Source organism: Poecilia latipinna, unplaced genomic scaffold (assembly GCF_001443285.1).
Source record: "Poecilia latipinna isolate Pla-1442-1.1 unplaced genomic scaffold, P_latipinna-1.0 Scaffold283, whole genome shotgun sequence".
NCBI classification, from domain to species: domain Eukaryota; kingdom Metazoa; phylum Chordata; class Actinopteri; order Cyprinodontiformes; family Poeciliidae; genus Poecilia; species Poecilia latipinna.
Genome location: NW_015112899.1, coordinates 432,768 through 448,115, shown reverse-complemented (window position 1 = coordinate 448,115; position 15,348 = coordinate 432,768). Strand labels below are relative to the sequence as shown.

Genomic DNA, 15,348 nt, shown 5'->3' with positions numbered 1-15,348 from the left:
GAGTAGTTGCATGGATTTGGAGAGCAGCAAAAAAGTTCCTGCATGTCAAGGTCACAGATAAAGAAAAGTGGGAGGTGGTCCCTTTATCTGGTGTCATTACAGTTGGCGAAAGAGAAGATGTGTTCAGAGATCTATGCCTGGCAGCACAAGAAGGTGTACAATTTCCAACCACAACGACTGATAGACTGGTTGTCTACAAAGATGGAAAAAGCGGGCTCTTGATGTGTGGTGGCAGAGTTCAGACTTTTAAGGAGGACCACAGAGCCGTTCCTCTGTTGCCTTTCCAATCTTGGATCTCTACTCTTCTAGCCCGAGCAGCACACAGTGAAGGACATGATGGAGTGGCAGGGACTTTGTTGCGTATGCGGAAGAAAGCATGGGTCATCAGAGGACGAGTCATTGCCAGAAAAGTTGTCGATGAGTGTGTATTGTGCAAAAAGGTGAGAGCGAAAACCTGTCAGCAAATAATGGGGGATCTGCCTGAAGAAAGGTCTAGTCCAAGTGCACCATTTCAGTTCATATCTGTTGATTTGTTTGGCCCTTACCAGGTGAAAGATGACGTCAAGAAAAGAGTAAGCATGAAAGTTTGGGGTGTGTTGTTCTGCTGTATGTCAAGTAGAGCCATTCATGTTGAACTGGCAAACACACTATCTACAGAGAGCTTCATACTTGCCTACCAGAGGTTTACGTCCATCAGAGGTCATCCCCAGAAGGTGTGGTCTGACCCAGGTACGAATTTTATTGGGGCAAAACCCATTCTGCAAGAAATGTATGCTTACCTGAGACAGCAAGACAAATTCTCACTTGAAGAGTATGCTGCAAAAAATGGGACTCATTGGACATGGAAAATTCTTCCAGCCGATTCACCACATCGCAACGGCGCAGCTGAAGCTGCTGTCAAGATCATTAAAAGAGCGTTCCAAAGTCTTGGCAGAGTGGAAGGCCTTACCTTCAGTGAGTTTCTTACGACGGTTAAGCTAGCTGCCAATCTAGCCAACAAAAGACCTATTGATGCTAGAGTACAGAGCCATGAAGATCGAATACAGTACATCACTCCAAACACCCTGTTGCTCGGTCGAGCTACACAAAGTGGAGATTTCAAGACATTTGACTATACCACTTATCCCTTTAAAAGGCTCCGAGAAATACAAACTCAAGTTGACTACTTTTGGAGGTCCTGGAGTCAACTTGCAGGTCCCAACTTGTTTGTTCGTGGCAAGTGGCATACTGCTGAAAGAAATGTTGCTATGGGCGATGTGGTCTGGCTCTGCGACCAAAACGCACTAAGGGGGCAATTCAAGATGGGTAGAGTTGTTGCTGTGAATCCTGATTGCAAGGGCATAGTCCGGGATGTTTATGTGAAAGTGTCTCCAAGTGGGTATAGTTCGGGAAATACACCAAAACCTCCTGTGAAATGTTCTGGATTGGTGAAGGAGGTTCAGGGCACCATACTCCATCGGGACGTCCGGCGCCTTGTAGTGCTCATCCCAGCAGAAGACCAAGTAGAGGGAACCAGCTCGCTTAAAAAATGCGATCTTCCCAGGTAAAACCTTGCAAGATCGAGTGGAAGGTGTTGCGCAGATCTGCTTATTAGTTCAGATGTGGATGCATGAATAGACATTTGTGTGTGCACACACACATTAGTATGCCACTCTGCAGCACTTCTCAGCAGGTGAAAGAAATCTGGCCCAATCAGCAGCACCCTCAACTCAGGTATATAAGGAATCCACTAACCACTTTACTGGTTTTGCAACAGAGCTGAGGAAGGCAAACACAGCCTCCAAAGCAGCATTTCATGGAAAAGGACTTATAAGGACTACCGGTAAGCCACTAACTGGGCTCAATTGAATGTAATTTGACTGTAGTTTTGTATTTGAGAAATGAAATGAAGAATTTATTGAAGTAACGGTTTGCATTGCTAGTTTTATAGTTTGGTTCCACTAAATGTATGTTAAACTCACAGCAACTGATATTTAATGTAAAAACATCATGTCCTAAGAAAAATAAAAAAAATGTAATTCAAAAATGTGTGGATTTGTTTGATTCAAATTCAACCAGACATGAAATTTAATAATTTAATACTGTGAATTTATGGTTAAAATTGTAAGAGAAATGTATGTTTAAGGTTAAAAATGGAATTAGTCATTAAGATAAATTATTAACTTTGACCCAAATGTCTAAAATGTATGTTAAAATATTTTGTATGCGTTTTGTAGGTTTTTCACCTGTTCTGTTCACTGGTTCTCACTCATTGGTGAAAATAAAAAAGATTGAGTGAATTCCTGAAGTCTTCAAGTCCTCCTTTTCAAGTGTAGGAAGCCATGAAATTATAGGACACTTGACAGTCACTAGAGGACCCAAATTTGGGTCCTCTAGTGACAGACAGGTTAAAGCTCTGGTATCAGCGATCTGCCAGAAACCTGCAATCGGTGCAGCCCTGAAAATAAGCATTTCAGTGAGATGCTGCTGCTATGTTGGAACCTGACACATTTTGATGCCATAAAATGCTAAACACACTTGTTATTTTTATACAGCAGGACGTGGGTTAAACTCACAGTGTGACGTTATCGGTCAGGACGACTCGCAGGTACCGACACAACTCTCTGTACCTGCACACAGTTAAAACACAGGATGCTTCATCGTTCCTCCAGAGACCGACTGAATGTACAAACACTGACATGTGTATGAAGTAGCACACATGCTAACCTGGATTGAAGCTGGAGCAGTTCAGTTCTCAGCAGGACCACAGAAATGGTTTCTAGCAGGACGTCCTTCTTGCCCTTGTCCTTCCGGAAGCCCGACACGTTCTGCCCCTTCAGAACCGACACTAGCAGGACGTCCTGCCAGGGCCGGATGGTCAGACTGCAGCACACAGATGAAGAGTTACGTCCAAATATGAAGGATTTGAACTTTTAGAGTTAAAATGCTTTGATACACACCTGTTTTTTAGTTGCCTCATGTCAGCTGGGAAACATATCCTGTTCTGGTAAAATGTTTGCAGTTTTTGCAGAAACAATGGCGTAATGTCACCCATTACTATACGTCTCTGTACTGATGATATTACTCTGGAAAAAATACCATAAAAAGCAAAGTTATTATCCAATAGAATGACTGAAAAAAAAGCATTAATCATATATACATGTTAGCAAGTTTGTGTTTGTAGCCAATAATGTCGGGTTCAGACGTTTCTTTTTGAACATCAAAGTGTGTTTACCAAAATTTTTTAAAATATTAATAATTCCTCAAGGACTATAAAATGTACAAACTTAATAATGCTGCATCGCTATTCTTTACCTGTGCAGTAATGTTATTATAGTCTCAGAGGTTGTAGCAGCTGAAGATGAACCCATGAACCTGTAGATGTTAAAGAAAATGGAGTGAAGGAGAGAGAGAGAGAAGGTGAGTTAACAGCTGACAACTTTAATTCCTGAATTCTCTACTATCCAGACTCTAATTAGAGTTTGAACTCCATTATTGGCCTATTTTATAATTACAAATATGATATTATTTTATGATTTACTATAGGAATTTCAGATCTGACAGCATCTGCAAATATCACAGGATGTCAGACAGATGGAGACGACACAAAGACAAGATGATGAATAATGACTGGAAATATAAAAATACTCCACATTTCCATCATTAGCCCTTAAACGTAACAAATCCCACATCCTGAGTTAAATTTAGAAGCCGCCTCCAGTTCGCTCACCCCAACACTTGAAAATGTCTCATAAACTCTTCAGCAGCTCCAAGATGCATGATGGCCGCAGCCCGACTGTTCTGCTTATCGGCTTTATTCAGGAACTGGGTCACACATTCAACCACAGGTCCATATCTGAGAAACACAAAGAAAAAAAAAAGACAGGAATAAGTTTAGCTTATTATGCGTTTTTAAATGGCATAATGTAATCTGTAGTTTCTCAACTTTTTCAAATAGGTCTCCTGTAAAATCTTCAAAACTGAAGTAAGATTATTGCAGCACTTTTCACTTCTAAAGGTAATGCTTACTCGTTCAGCAGTTTTTTCAAAGACACATAAAATATATTGTTTAAGTTTTGTTTTAAAAAGCTCACCTGGAGCTCAGGTCCTGCTGGTTCATGTTGTAATCTGGCAGTATCGCCTGATCCAACGTAATGCAGGAAAACAGAGCCGACAGTTTGGCTCTGAAGCTTTGCAACATCGCGTCTGAAAAGGAGTTGGAAAAATCAAAGTTAAAAAAAAAAAGTAGGAAGGAAACTTTAATAAAAGCAACATTTAAAATGACCAGACGCGTTTAAGAGCATGAAGACGTTTTGCACCTGCATTACGAAGACGATGGTCGACTTCTGACAGGGTGAGATTGAACCTCTGCAGATCCCCTAGCAGAGCCGTGTTCCTAACGCCATTCCAGAAGTCACTTTTGTTGTGGCTGTTGCAGTGACACTCTCCACTGCAGCACCACATCTCACACTGACACACAACCACAACACGCACCGTTAGATGATCACACAGGTGGAATTCTTATTTGATCAAAAACGACGCTCAAGCTTCAGCACAGCTGAACCTGACAGCATATTTGAGGCGTTTTACTGAAGGAACAACATCTAAAAATGTGCAGCAGGGGCCCCACAAGGAGTAAGAGCAGGGGTCCCTGATATACAGATTTGTAAAGCAGACATTTTGAAGAAGTAATGAGTCTAAATCAGCAGATAAAACCTACAGAAAAACTGAAAATATTGACTAGGAAAAGCCTGATAGGTGCATCTCTAGTAAGGGATATAAAGACATCATCCTCACGCACCAGTGACGCCAGCTTGTCGCAGACGTAGCAGAAGCACTGATCACAAATAAGTTGATTATTGGCCATGGGAGCAGTCCTCTCACAATCTGTAGGCCTGAGCAGGACAGAAAACAAGCAGTGATTGTCTGCTAAGCCACGAAATTATTCTAAACACCGCGATCTGCATTAGTGGGTCCGTCGAGTTTCCTCACATAAAAAGGTGTATGGGGCAGTCGTAACGGGCGTGAGGAAGCACGTCTGGCCGACGGGAGAAGGTGACCACCAGGTCTTCATCCTGAGGGCTTACAGGTAAAACACCAACTGAAAAGAAAAGGATCAACTTTTTGTTGGATACCTTCAGACAAACTTATCAAAAATATTAGGTTTGTAAAAGCAACGTTACCGGTCTTCTTCACAGCTTCGACTTCCACAATGAGGCAGGAAGTGTCTTTATCATCTTCTTCATCACTGAGGATGATTATTTCCTCACTTTTCCCTGAGGTCCCCATCATAAATCTGTAAGGCAAAAAATAAAAAAGACAGTGATTCGGTTTACAAAGAGGAGTTCCGACGCTCTCACCATCTTTGCCAGAGTAACAGCTGCAATGGCTTTAAAGGTCTCGGCAACGGCAATTACTTTCTAAACACTACGCTATTTTCATTCGAAGCAAACATTGCGCGAAGTACGAGAAAGTATTTCATTCTTCCACATAACGTTCACTGCCATTGTTTAAAAATGCAAACAAATTTAATTAGCAATTTTGCTTACCTGAAAATAACTCCAACGGTCCCGAAATATTTTGTTCTCCGCGCCTGCTGAGCTTGGGAGGATGTGGTCTCTTCCTCTTTGGCTTTGCCGGCTCATGAGCAGCTTTTTGAGTACACCGCCACCTACTGTACACAAGCGTGTGTCTTCCCCTTAATGCATTTATTCTATTTAATTTATGTTGCTTCACTGCCTTCTTTGTTTTTCTTTCCTATAGAAAGTATTCCAGGCTCTTTGCTTATGTTCTTTTTTTTCCTAACCACTGAAAACTCTTGGGTTAATGCTTCCATGTCTAACTGTATTGGACATGGGTAGCTATTTAATATGTTTTCTTTAATCTTTTTTCACATAAAGACTAATTTCTGGTCCTCTAGTCCCAGATGGCCACCAATCAATCACAGATTGCAGAAGATTTCTTTTTAAGCAGTGGAACTTTTTCACTGTCACCATATGTATTTGCTAACTGAAGTGCTGCAAAGTTATTGCATCTTTGGAACTCACTGATGTTCTCTGTATAAATAACTTCTTACCAAATGGGTTTAAACAATTAACAGATTTCAATGTTATACTTTCGATTAAATTTAGCGGTTTGCAATTTAATAATATTGGAATGTATCAGACTGACTGGAATTAGGTCAAAGTTGATATGACCTCTCCCTGTGCCTTAATACCTGAGAAGTGTTTGTTGTCAAATGGAATAGAAATGAACTGAGTGCAGAGTAAACCTAAAATTACAAGTGAAGTAGTAACCTATTGGGTCCTCTTTCTTATTTATCCAAACCTGAAATAATAAAAAAAAATGATTCCACAATGATCCAAATTATTTGAAACAACAAAAGAGGGCTTGTAGGAACAAGAAATGAAACAGAACAGATATGGAGAAAAAAATTGTCAAAATAAAATGTCTCATTGTTATTTTAGCTTGAGCCTGTAGCAGTCATTCCTTCTTGTCAGTTCCATCATCTCACTGGTTTACTTTATACACAATAAACAAAAAAACAAACAAAAAAAACATTTATTTACCTTTAAACCTAAAAGTCTCCAAGTCTGTTTTATAGTGTTATGCAGATGCTGAAAACTAAATCTGAAATAAAGGAGAACAAATCATGAATATTTAAGTCTACCTTTTATTAATGGGGATGCTGGTTTATTTATCTGATTAGCATTACTAAAGTGACATGACATGGACAGCAAACACTATGCAGGATTGTAGGGTAAATAAGGACATTAATATTTTATTTGCCTTCATCCTCACACCCACACACACAAGAAACACTCAACCAAAAACACAGATGAGATATGTCCACAAAGGTTCCTTTGTTTATGAAGTACATAAAATGCTGAAACTTCAGGTGAATTAATGTTTAACATGAACTGCAAAGTCAAGACAGAAAACACAAAATGTTGGCGCATGATTGTTTTTCATATGAAGTTAAACAAATCCTAATGAGGATCAAACACATTTATCAAACCCATGCTGCAGAGGTTCTCTGTCCTGCATAGGTGTAGTATTCAAATGATTTTTTTTTTAAATAATGGAACAATACTGCTGTCAGAACACAAAAAGAAATAAAAGCCTTTAATGTAATTTACGAATGTGCAAAAAACAAACAAACAAAAAAACCCCGCCAAACTGGCAGCAGAGGTGCATCCCAAAGTATTAACGTTTTGTCCTCCATTTTGTCCATTGGCACGATTCGTCTTCTGTTTGGACTTTTCTCAGTTTAACCATCACGCTGACAGTCACTCTGCAGACGCGCCACCTGCCTTATTACAGGAACTGCAGCCGTTGGCATCAAAGGAGCTTCTGAATCTCTGTGGAGGTCCAGGGAGTCAAATGAGCAATATGTCAGGATCTGACATAGCACAGTAGAGCATAAAGCCCATCTGGTCCACCTGATCCTCAGACAGACCGTTGAGCAGATTGACGGCTGGTTTGAAGTAACTGTGTAACGCCTCCTGCTCCAGATGACCAATCAGCTCAGTGATACACTGCTGGAATCTGACATCAAGGCTGTTCTTAGACCAGTCGCTCTCGCTGTCGCTGAGGTGCAGGATCAGGTTGGTTAGCGGGGCGGCCTGTAGGGGTCGCATAGGCGGGCTCAGTTTGCACACGGCCTTCAGGATTTTAAGCATCAGCCTGCGGCAGCCGTCGTCACTGGCATCCAGCTGGGCCAGGCGCCGAGTCTCCCAAGGGTAGAGGGAGAGGTGCCAGGCGTTTACCCAGGGGGAGGTGAGCTCAGGCTGGGCTGTCAGGACTACATTGCCCTCCCTGAGGACGGGCAACATCGAGATGAAGAGCGGTTGGTTGCTGCTCTCTGCTTCGCTTTCAGGCCTGTAGGATCACAAAAACAGGTGTAAAAACATTTTCACCATTTTACAATTTCATCAATAAGTTGATGACCAAAATCTGCACACATCTGAAAATAACCTAAGGCTACATATGTTGAATGTATCATTCTTAATACTTAATACATTTACAAATAAATCCATCAAACTCTTTGGGGTGTACATTGTTACTGAGGGAGGAAGACTCCATGGAACTATTTTCAGTATCTGTGAGATACTTAGCAGATCTATCAACTAGCAGAATATTGTTCTGTTTCTTCTTTTAGACTTTCAAGCTTTGTTATTTTGGAAATATGTTGGATTTAGAAAAGTTGGCAACTGCATAGAAATCCTAAAGTTAAGATATGGATATAGAACAATTCATAATGTGAATTCAGCATTCACAAAATAAATCAATTAACATGTTAGTACACATCAATTAACATGTTAGTACACAAAAAGTACCATGGGGTGAGCTCAGTGAACATGTTTGAAACATCAAGGACACACACACACACACACACACACACACACACACACACACACACACACACACACCGGATCTCCAGCCTCAGCTCAGGCCCTCCCAGGACCGGTCTGACCTGACAGTCCAAAGTGCTGCTGATTGACGGCCAGTTTGCAGTTTCCATGACAACCTTACTGAACATGTTCACCACAGTCTCTGCTGACAGGTAACCTCCCACCAAGTACCTACAAAATCCAAAGGTAGACATGTCAAGTTCAACACAAAACATATTCATCAGCATTATCGACCTGTTTTGTCTCCAGAGTAGATGAATTTTGCTGATCCTAAAACTAAACAGACAAACTAACAGGAACCAAGTTATGGTTAGGTTAGTTAAGATAGATTTACTGTGAATTTATAATAAAATCAAAAGAACTTGTGATAATACAAACTTAACTACTGCAATCAATCAATTAAAAAATATATAGTCAGCTTAATCACACTAGCACTGTCATTAATCACGATTAATCACTATGCCTAACTCTGTAACCTTGAAATATAAATATGAATAGAGTTGTGGTTCTTGCAGGAATGGTTCCCTAAGCAAACTCCTCCTTCTGCTGCACTCCACCCAATTAAAGTGCAAGCAGTTATCTGGGTTTTATGCAGAAGAAAGCCGGTCATTTAATCTCCTTGTATTCAAGCTTTCTCCACTACACATGCATACAAGAAGCAAGCAAACTTGTTCAGGGGACAACTAATAGATATTTTATTTTCTAGTTCTCGCATTCCCCACCCCTTTCTGATGCTGCCCTGGGCAACTGCCCAGATAACTCATGTCAAAAAAACATCACTGTATGCACAGTTTCAAAAAACTGTTTAAGAAAACGTTTTATTATCTCAAACCAAAGATGTCTGAAGATTCTCAGTGTTCCAAGTTTTTAATACTCAGGAAAGTTTAAGGAAGTCCTTTTGTTTTAAATGTTAATTTATAAATGTTTCTCTCCGTTCATTTCCTATGGAACTTGTGGAATGAGGCAACAGTCTCTTGTCCTCATTCAGTCTGCATAATTCATATATGTGAACGTTTGGCAGCGTACATGTAGATGTGACACACTGGCTAAAAATTTTAAACTTTAGTTGCTGTCTGCTGTTGCTGAAAACTTTCACGTTTTGCTGTGGATTGTTGCAGTGTGGAATTCATAACGTGCTGCTGTGAACTAGGTAACCCTCTGCAGGAGAGAGGCTTTAGCTCAAAATAAGTAGTTCAATTAATCTGCACTATCCAATATTAACATCTTAAAATGTTCATTTTAATCGCACATGTTCACACTGATATCCCTTCTTACGACACACCATGACATTGTTTAATGTGTGTGAGATTACCTGTCCCAGTAACTGCGTCCTCTAGGGAAATATTCCATGTTGATCCGTCGGACCATCCAGTGCAAAGGGTGTGTTAGGAGGGTCTCCTCCCCAGGAATGAGGTGCCATAATGAAGGTTCCAGCTGCAGAGGCACCAGCAGACATGCATGGTCTGCACTGACCACCTAAATATAAACACACATTAAAAACACTCTGGGAAGATTTTTGCAACACCCTGCTAAAAAAACAAAAAAGTGCAAGCTATGAAAAACTGCATCTTCAAACAAGAGAAGAAATGACCAGTTTTGCAAAGATACCTGCAAATCATCCAGGAGAGAACCTCCAAGGTTCATTTCTCCTAGAGGCATGTCCTGATGACGGCTGTGGAGAAAGCCCTGGATCTCAGTGCAGATATCCAGAGCCAGAGACTGAGCCTTCTCCACCTCATGTGGAGCCAGCACCACCCTGCTGGAGTAGTACTGCTGCAGACGCTCCTGAGCCATTTCAAAGACAATATCTGACGATGTACGTTTTCAAACAACACTTCAACAAGAGACAGCATAAGGAAAAACTATTTCACAAGTCTTAAGATTGTTTTATTCATCAAGTGCACTCATAGGCCTGTCGCAATAAATCAATTCATCACATTAAAACAAACAATAATTTCAAATTGCATGATTTATTGTTTTGCTCTCCTACCAAAAATTGTTTTCAGTCCAGTGAATTGGCCCAACAAGCCACTATGTTGAAGGACGATGTTTACAGATAAATCTTAATTCACTTTATTTATTGTTCTGTTGTTTTGTTTATTAATTTTGTATATTTAAATCTAGACTAAATACCCACCTGTTTGGAATTGCAAAATGTATTATGGTGACAAGCCTAATATTTCATCTATCTATGTGTTAAGTGCAAAAAATGACACCAGGCAGCAATAACATAATGATTACAAAGCAAAAGTTAAGAATGTCTTCCTACTGTAGAATAAGTACTCTTACTTAGCAGACAGAGGATTTCTCTGTTAAAGGGACTTCAACAGATCTTTGCTGATTGCAACAATCAACAAAGATTGATAAGACTTTTAGCTCAGTTTCAAATGATTACATAAAAGCTCAATATTTACTTAGCAGCAGCATTTCAAACATTTAAAAGTGCAATATATAAGTAAAATGGAGTCTTCTTTAGCTTGTGTTCAGATATATATTTTGCAAGCTTCATCAAAACTCCTCTTCCTAATGAATCAACATAAACAGCAGCTCCCAACAGTGCAGATGTTATGACTTGATTTTATCATGCAAGTTCTGATTAGATCAGAGGTGAACTGTACCTGCAGTGTGAGCGCACAAAGCTGGGACCTCTTAGACTTTGCCTCATGTTTAGGCTGAACTTCAGAAGAGGGCACTTCAAGGTTTTGGCAGAGATCAGCTGGTTAGGAGAAAATAGCTGGCATGTAACATCAGTGGGTTGACAAAGAAAAATAAAATCAGGAAATGGTACATTTTGTGTCATCAAAATATCATCCATACCTTTCTGTTGTTTAGTTGCCTTAGAGACGTGCTTCATTACAACGTCCTCTATTCCCTTCCTGAGCAGTGTTGGAGAAGCAGAGACTAAACTCAGCTCTTCCCAGCTCTCTGCCATCTTCTGCTCCACCTTCTCATTTTCTGCTGCACGGCCTGCACGCTCAATCAGCTAAACACAAACGCTCGTTTTTTAGTCCTCTAGTCAGAGATGAAATACACTATCATAACCAGAAAGGAAAACTAATTTACACCCCCACCCGGAAGTCTTTTTGTTTGATGCTTTATATATATATATATATATATATATAAGTAGTTAAAAGTCTAAAAGAAGTGTGTTTCCCTCATTTTTGAAATGGCTTTTTAGATTAGAAATACTATGTAGTCATAACACTATATTACTTTACTGTGGCATCCAAACTCCACACTACCAGGCCCATCAGACAGAGGACACATGTGGGGTACCCCAAGGCTCAATCCTGGGGAGACATCTTTTTCAATATCGACATGATCCCACTAACTCAGGTCATAACAAGTAATACTATTCGCTACCATCACTACGCAGAAAACGTTCAAGCACTGAACAGATGTATAAAACAAATCAATGCATGTATGTGCCATAACGTTCTTCAGCTGAATAGAAACAAAACCGAAGTTATTCCTAAAGAAAAACAATCAAGAGTCAGTGCTAAGCTTCAGTCACTACCGCTGGAAACTACTCCTCAACACCCCAAAGACATTGTGTAGTGATGGACTCTGACCTGCATCGTCAGAGACACACAAAGAGTCAAGACAACTGCAGCTTATCCAGAACACTGTTGCTCGCATTCTCACTAAAATCAGGAAAATAGAGCACATCACACCAGTTCTAAAGTCCTTGCATTGGAGCTCGGAGAATAGACTTTAAAATATTTATGTTAGCTTATATATTACTGAACAGATAAACACCAAAATATGTTCTGCTGCTGATGTTGTATCAATCTTCCAGAACACTTTGGGCTTTTGGTTCTGGTCTGAACTCAAGTTCAAAAGCGACACAACAATGAAATTCATAAGTAGAAACCTGATTATTTGAGTCATACATCATTTCTGCATCTCCTAAATCTCTTCTTTTCCACATGCATGACAGACAGACTGGTAAAGGTGTAGTGATGTGGCACTAAAAAGGTCAGGAACACTTACTCGTTTAACTGCCAACGTAGCAATGCCCAACAGAGCAGCTCCTCCGACTCCTAGAACCAGCCGAGCATTGGATAGCAGGAAGTCAATCACTGTGGCAACGCCATCTTCTCCTCTCCTTCGACTGCCCTGGAAGTTCATGGCTCGTTTTCTATGGTTGGAAAAAAAAAGAAATAACAGAAACATGTGACATTAGCTGTCAGAAGAGAACAGTTACTTTCTCAGTTTTTTTTATTGATTACATTTCTCTTAATCAGTAAATCTTTATTCCTAACACAAGAAAGGTCCATAGTACAAAGAGATAAAAACAAACACATAAAAACACATTTATTTAAACTGTGTTTTAAATAAATAGACGCCCGTCATTCCCCAGTCTTCGGGTAGATCCGCCTGATCTCAGCAGCACACATTGATATAGCTTTATTTACAGACAGATGGGAGTATTAAGCTCATAGTAGGACCGCAGCACTGTATGGACAAAGAATCATCTGCATACATCAGGTGATTTATTATGTGATCACCAGCTACAAAGCCTGTTATGCAATAATTTAAACAGCTTTGACAGTTCATACACATAGATGTTAAAGAGGTAAGGTCAACTCTTACTTCAGGAATGCAAAATTCTGCAAGCTTAGAATTTTTGCAAAATTTGTCACAACTTAGGTGCATTAGAAAAAATCTATATAGTCCACAAAGGGCTAACGATGAAGGATGCTGATCCAGCATTGTCTGGAAATGAATAACTTGACTTGCATCTTTATCAGACAAAACTGAGGAACTCTCTTTGATTAAAGATGGATAAAAACCCCTCCAAGAACCAAGACATAGTCAATTGTGCCCAGTCTCAGTTTTAGCGATTGGCTTAAAATATTCACTAAACAGAATTGCTTTTCTTTTTCTTAAATAGAATACAGCTGCATAAAGTGATATCATCCTCACTGAAATTTATCACAGTGCTGCTTCATTACAAACTTTCATCAAACCAAGAAGAAGTCACTCATGTCAAACCTTTTGATTTGCCAAAAGGTAAATACAGCCAGTGCTATTAGACTGTATTGTTATACAGCCTAATATCATAGTTTCAGGTTTGATAATTTAGTTTAAAAATCATGTTTAATCAATGGTGTTTGTGGACATACAAGTGTTAAATAATTTGATATAAACGTAAATAAAAATGAAAAAAAAAAAAAGTACGAATAAATCGAGAGGGCCCAAACATCCAGGAAAAGCTTGAAGCATTACTTTGGATTATGAAGTACGTGGCCTCTATTTTGGTCAGAAGAACAGGGTACATGCTCTATTTATAAAGCTGAACGTTGCCTCGGCCATACTAAGCCGAGTTAAATGTATAACCATCTTTCTAATGAAGTTTTAGTCTGTGCAACGACATATTTCGAAATAGAGTTAATAGACCACTTTCACACTGACTACAAGGCTTGAGATCAAACTGCACCAGAGAGTAAAAAATAACAATAACAGTTATATTGTTTTGAAGACAAACATCAAAATATCTTTTAAAAGGTAACGAAGAGCGAAAAATTATTTTTTATTTTATGACATATCCCGTCACTCTGGATATGAATAACATTACCTGGCTCTAAAATTACAAACATATTTACTTTAATCCCCATTTCAAAAAATAACGACTACCACTTCTGATAGCTAGTTTCGCTAGTTAGCTACGGCAGCTCTAAATGATAGCCAAATCACATAATACTCACCACTTATCGCAGAGAGCTGTGCGCTCCTCAAACCATGAATGTTTGGTGAAAAAAAAAACGCAGTTAGCTACTTTTTACAAGAAAAAACTAAGTTATTTTATAAACTGCCATAGCTATAATGCTAACAGCTGTTTGCTTTGACTTCTTCTTGTGTTCAATTCACTTAGTTTGTGGAAACTCAGCAGCCACCTCTAGTGACCAACCAATAGTATTACAGTGAGCTAAGTAAGAACTTTATATCGCTATTAAAGTAGCGTAAACGAGACATACTAATCATATTTCTCAAATTTTAGCTGTCAATTTCTAATTTTTAGATCAAATTGAAAAAATTGATTTTTTTTCTTTCTGTGGAACCAGCTTTCAATTTTGTGTCCATAAAACAAAAACCATGACTAGTCAAACTATCCTTCATGACACTGGCTACAGGTTGCTTATTCTGAGCTTTTTTAGAACAGACTGCTTATGTTTCTTCTCTTTGTTTTTTTTCCTGCTACTCTATATTCATGAAATATTTCTAGATGTTTCTAATAATGTAGCAAATGCAAATACACCTTGCCCTTTGTTTCTTTTCTGGAGGGCCCTCTTAATGCTCCAGGTTAATAAAAATGGCCTCCAATTGTAGATATAATACTTTATCAAATCTGGAGGTCTCCAAAGCACTTCACACTACATTCAGTCATCTACCCACTCAAACGCTGGTGGCGGTAACTGACTGGGTAACTTTGCCACAGCTGCCCTGGGGCAGTCTGACAAAGTGAGGGTACCATGCACCAGCCCCTCTGATCACTGCCAGCAGACAAGGTGGGAGAAGTATCTTGGATCCTGCCCAAGATACAAGCCATCTTGGACAACGGGTCTCATCCACTTCATGATGTGCTGGCCAGATAAAGAAGCATCTTCAGCCAGAGACTCATTTTTTGTGTCGCATCACAGAGAGATACAAAAAATCATTCTGTAGCCGTAAAGCTCTATAAAGCCCAAGTCTGAGTAATTTAAATAAAAATTTCTCTGCACTTATTAAAAGATTATAGATTAGCATATTTGCATGTGCATGCTTGTTATTTATTTATTTATTTACATTCAGTCATATCACTCTGGTATATATAAGCTTGATCTCTTATGGTTATATTTGTATTATTAATATTTAATACACTATAGCTTGTCAACAAATAAGCATTTTTCCCTTGGGATCAAAAAAGTATATTCTATTCTATTCTATTCTATTCTATTCTATTCTATTCTAT

The 15,348-nt window shown here is 39.3% G+C and overlaps 2 protein-coding genes across 2 annotated transcripts; both read right to left on the bottom strand.

The window, feature by feature from the left end:
* Positions 1-2,515: 2,515 nt before the first annotated feature.
* LOC106948348 (uncharacterized) lies at positions 2,516-5,639 on the bottom strand. The gene is made up of 11 exons (XM_015033964.1): positions 5,529-5,639; positions 5,163-5,275; positions 4,972-5,080; positions 4,781-4,874; positions 4,299-4,449; positions 4,074-4,185; positions 3,710-3,835; positions 3,295-3,354; positions 2,940-3,065; positions 2,707-2,862; positions 2,516-2,609 (listed from the first exon to the last, which is right to left on the bottom strand). The coding sequence occupies exons 2-11, from the start codon at positions 5,269-5,271 to the stop codon at positions 2,552-2,554; spliced, it is 1,101 nt and encodes a 366-aa protein (XP_014889450.1). The 5' UTR covers positions 5,272-5,275; positions 5,529-5,639; the 3' UTR covers positions 2,516-2,551.
* Positions 5,640-6,643: 1,004 nt separating this feature from the next.
* mief2 (mitochondrial elongation factor 2) lies at positions 6,644-14,296 on the bottom strand. Its single transcript, XM_015033962.1, has 8 exons — positions 14,105-14,296; positions 12,387-12,534; positions 11,211-11,376; positions 11,012-11,109; positions 10,002-10,178; positions 9,706-9,869; positions 8,412-8,564; positions 6,644-7,860 (listed from the first exon to the last, which is right to left on the bottom strand). Exons 2-8 carry the CDS (start codon positions 12,522-12,524, stop codon positions 7,359-7,361), a joined length of 1,398 nt encoding a protein of 465 aa, XP_014889448.1. The 5' UTR covers positions 12,525-12,534; positions 14,105-14,296; the 3' UTR covers positions 6,644-7,358.
* Positions 14,297-15,348: the final 1,052 nt, after the last annotated feature.

What these genes read in the sequence shown, in the direction of transcription:
- LOC106948348 (XM_015033964.1), bottom strand. Translation starts at nt 5,271, where the DNA reads ATGATGGGGACCTCAGGGAAAAGTGAGGAAATAATCATCCTCAGTGAT. An exon ending in TGCCCCATACACCTTTTTAT is followed by an intron (nt 4,875 to 4,971) that starts GTGAGGAAACTC and finishes TGTCCTGCTCAG; the next exon opens with GCCTACAGATTGTGAGAGGA. An exon ending in ATGAGGCAACTAAAAAACAG is followed by an intron (nt 2,863 to 2,939) that starts GTGTGTATCAAA and finishes TGTGTGCTGCAG; the next exon opens with TCTGACCATCCGGCCCTGGC.
- mief2 (XM_015033962.1), bottom strand. Translation starts at nt 12,524, where the DNA reads ATGAACTTCCAGGGCAGTCGAAGGAGAGGAGAAGATGGCGTTGCCACA. An exon ending in GGACGCAGTTACTGGGACAG is followed by an intron (nt 8,565 to 9,705) that starts GTAATCTCACAC and finishes TGGATTTTGTAG; the next exon opens with GTACTTGGTGGGAGGTTACC. An exon ending in GAGCTGAGGCTGGAGATCCG is followed by an intron (nt 7,861 to 8,411) that starts GTGTGTGTGTGT and finishes GTGATCCTACAG; the next exon opens with GCCTGAAAGCGAAGCAGAGA.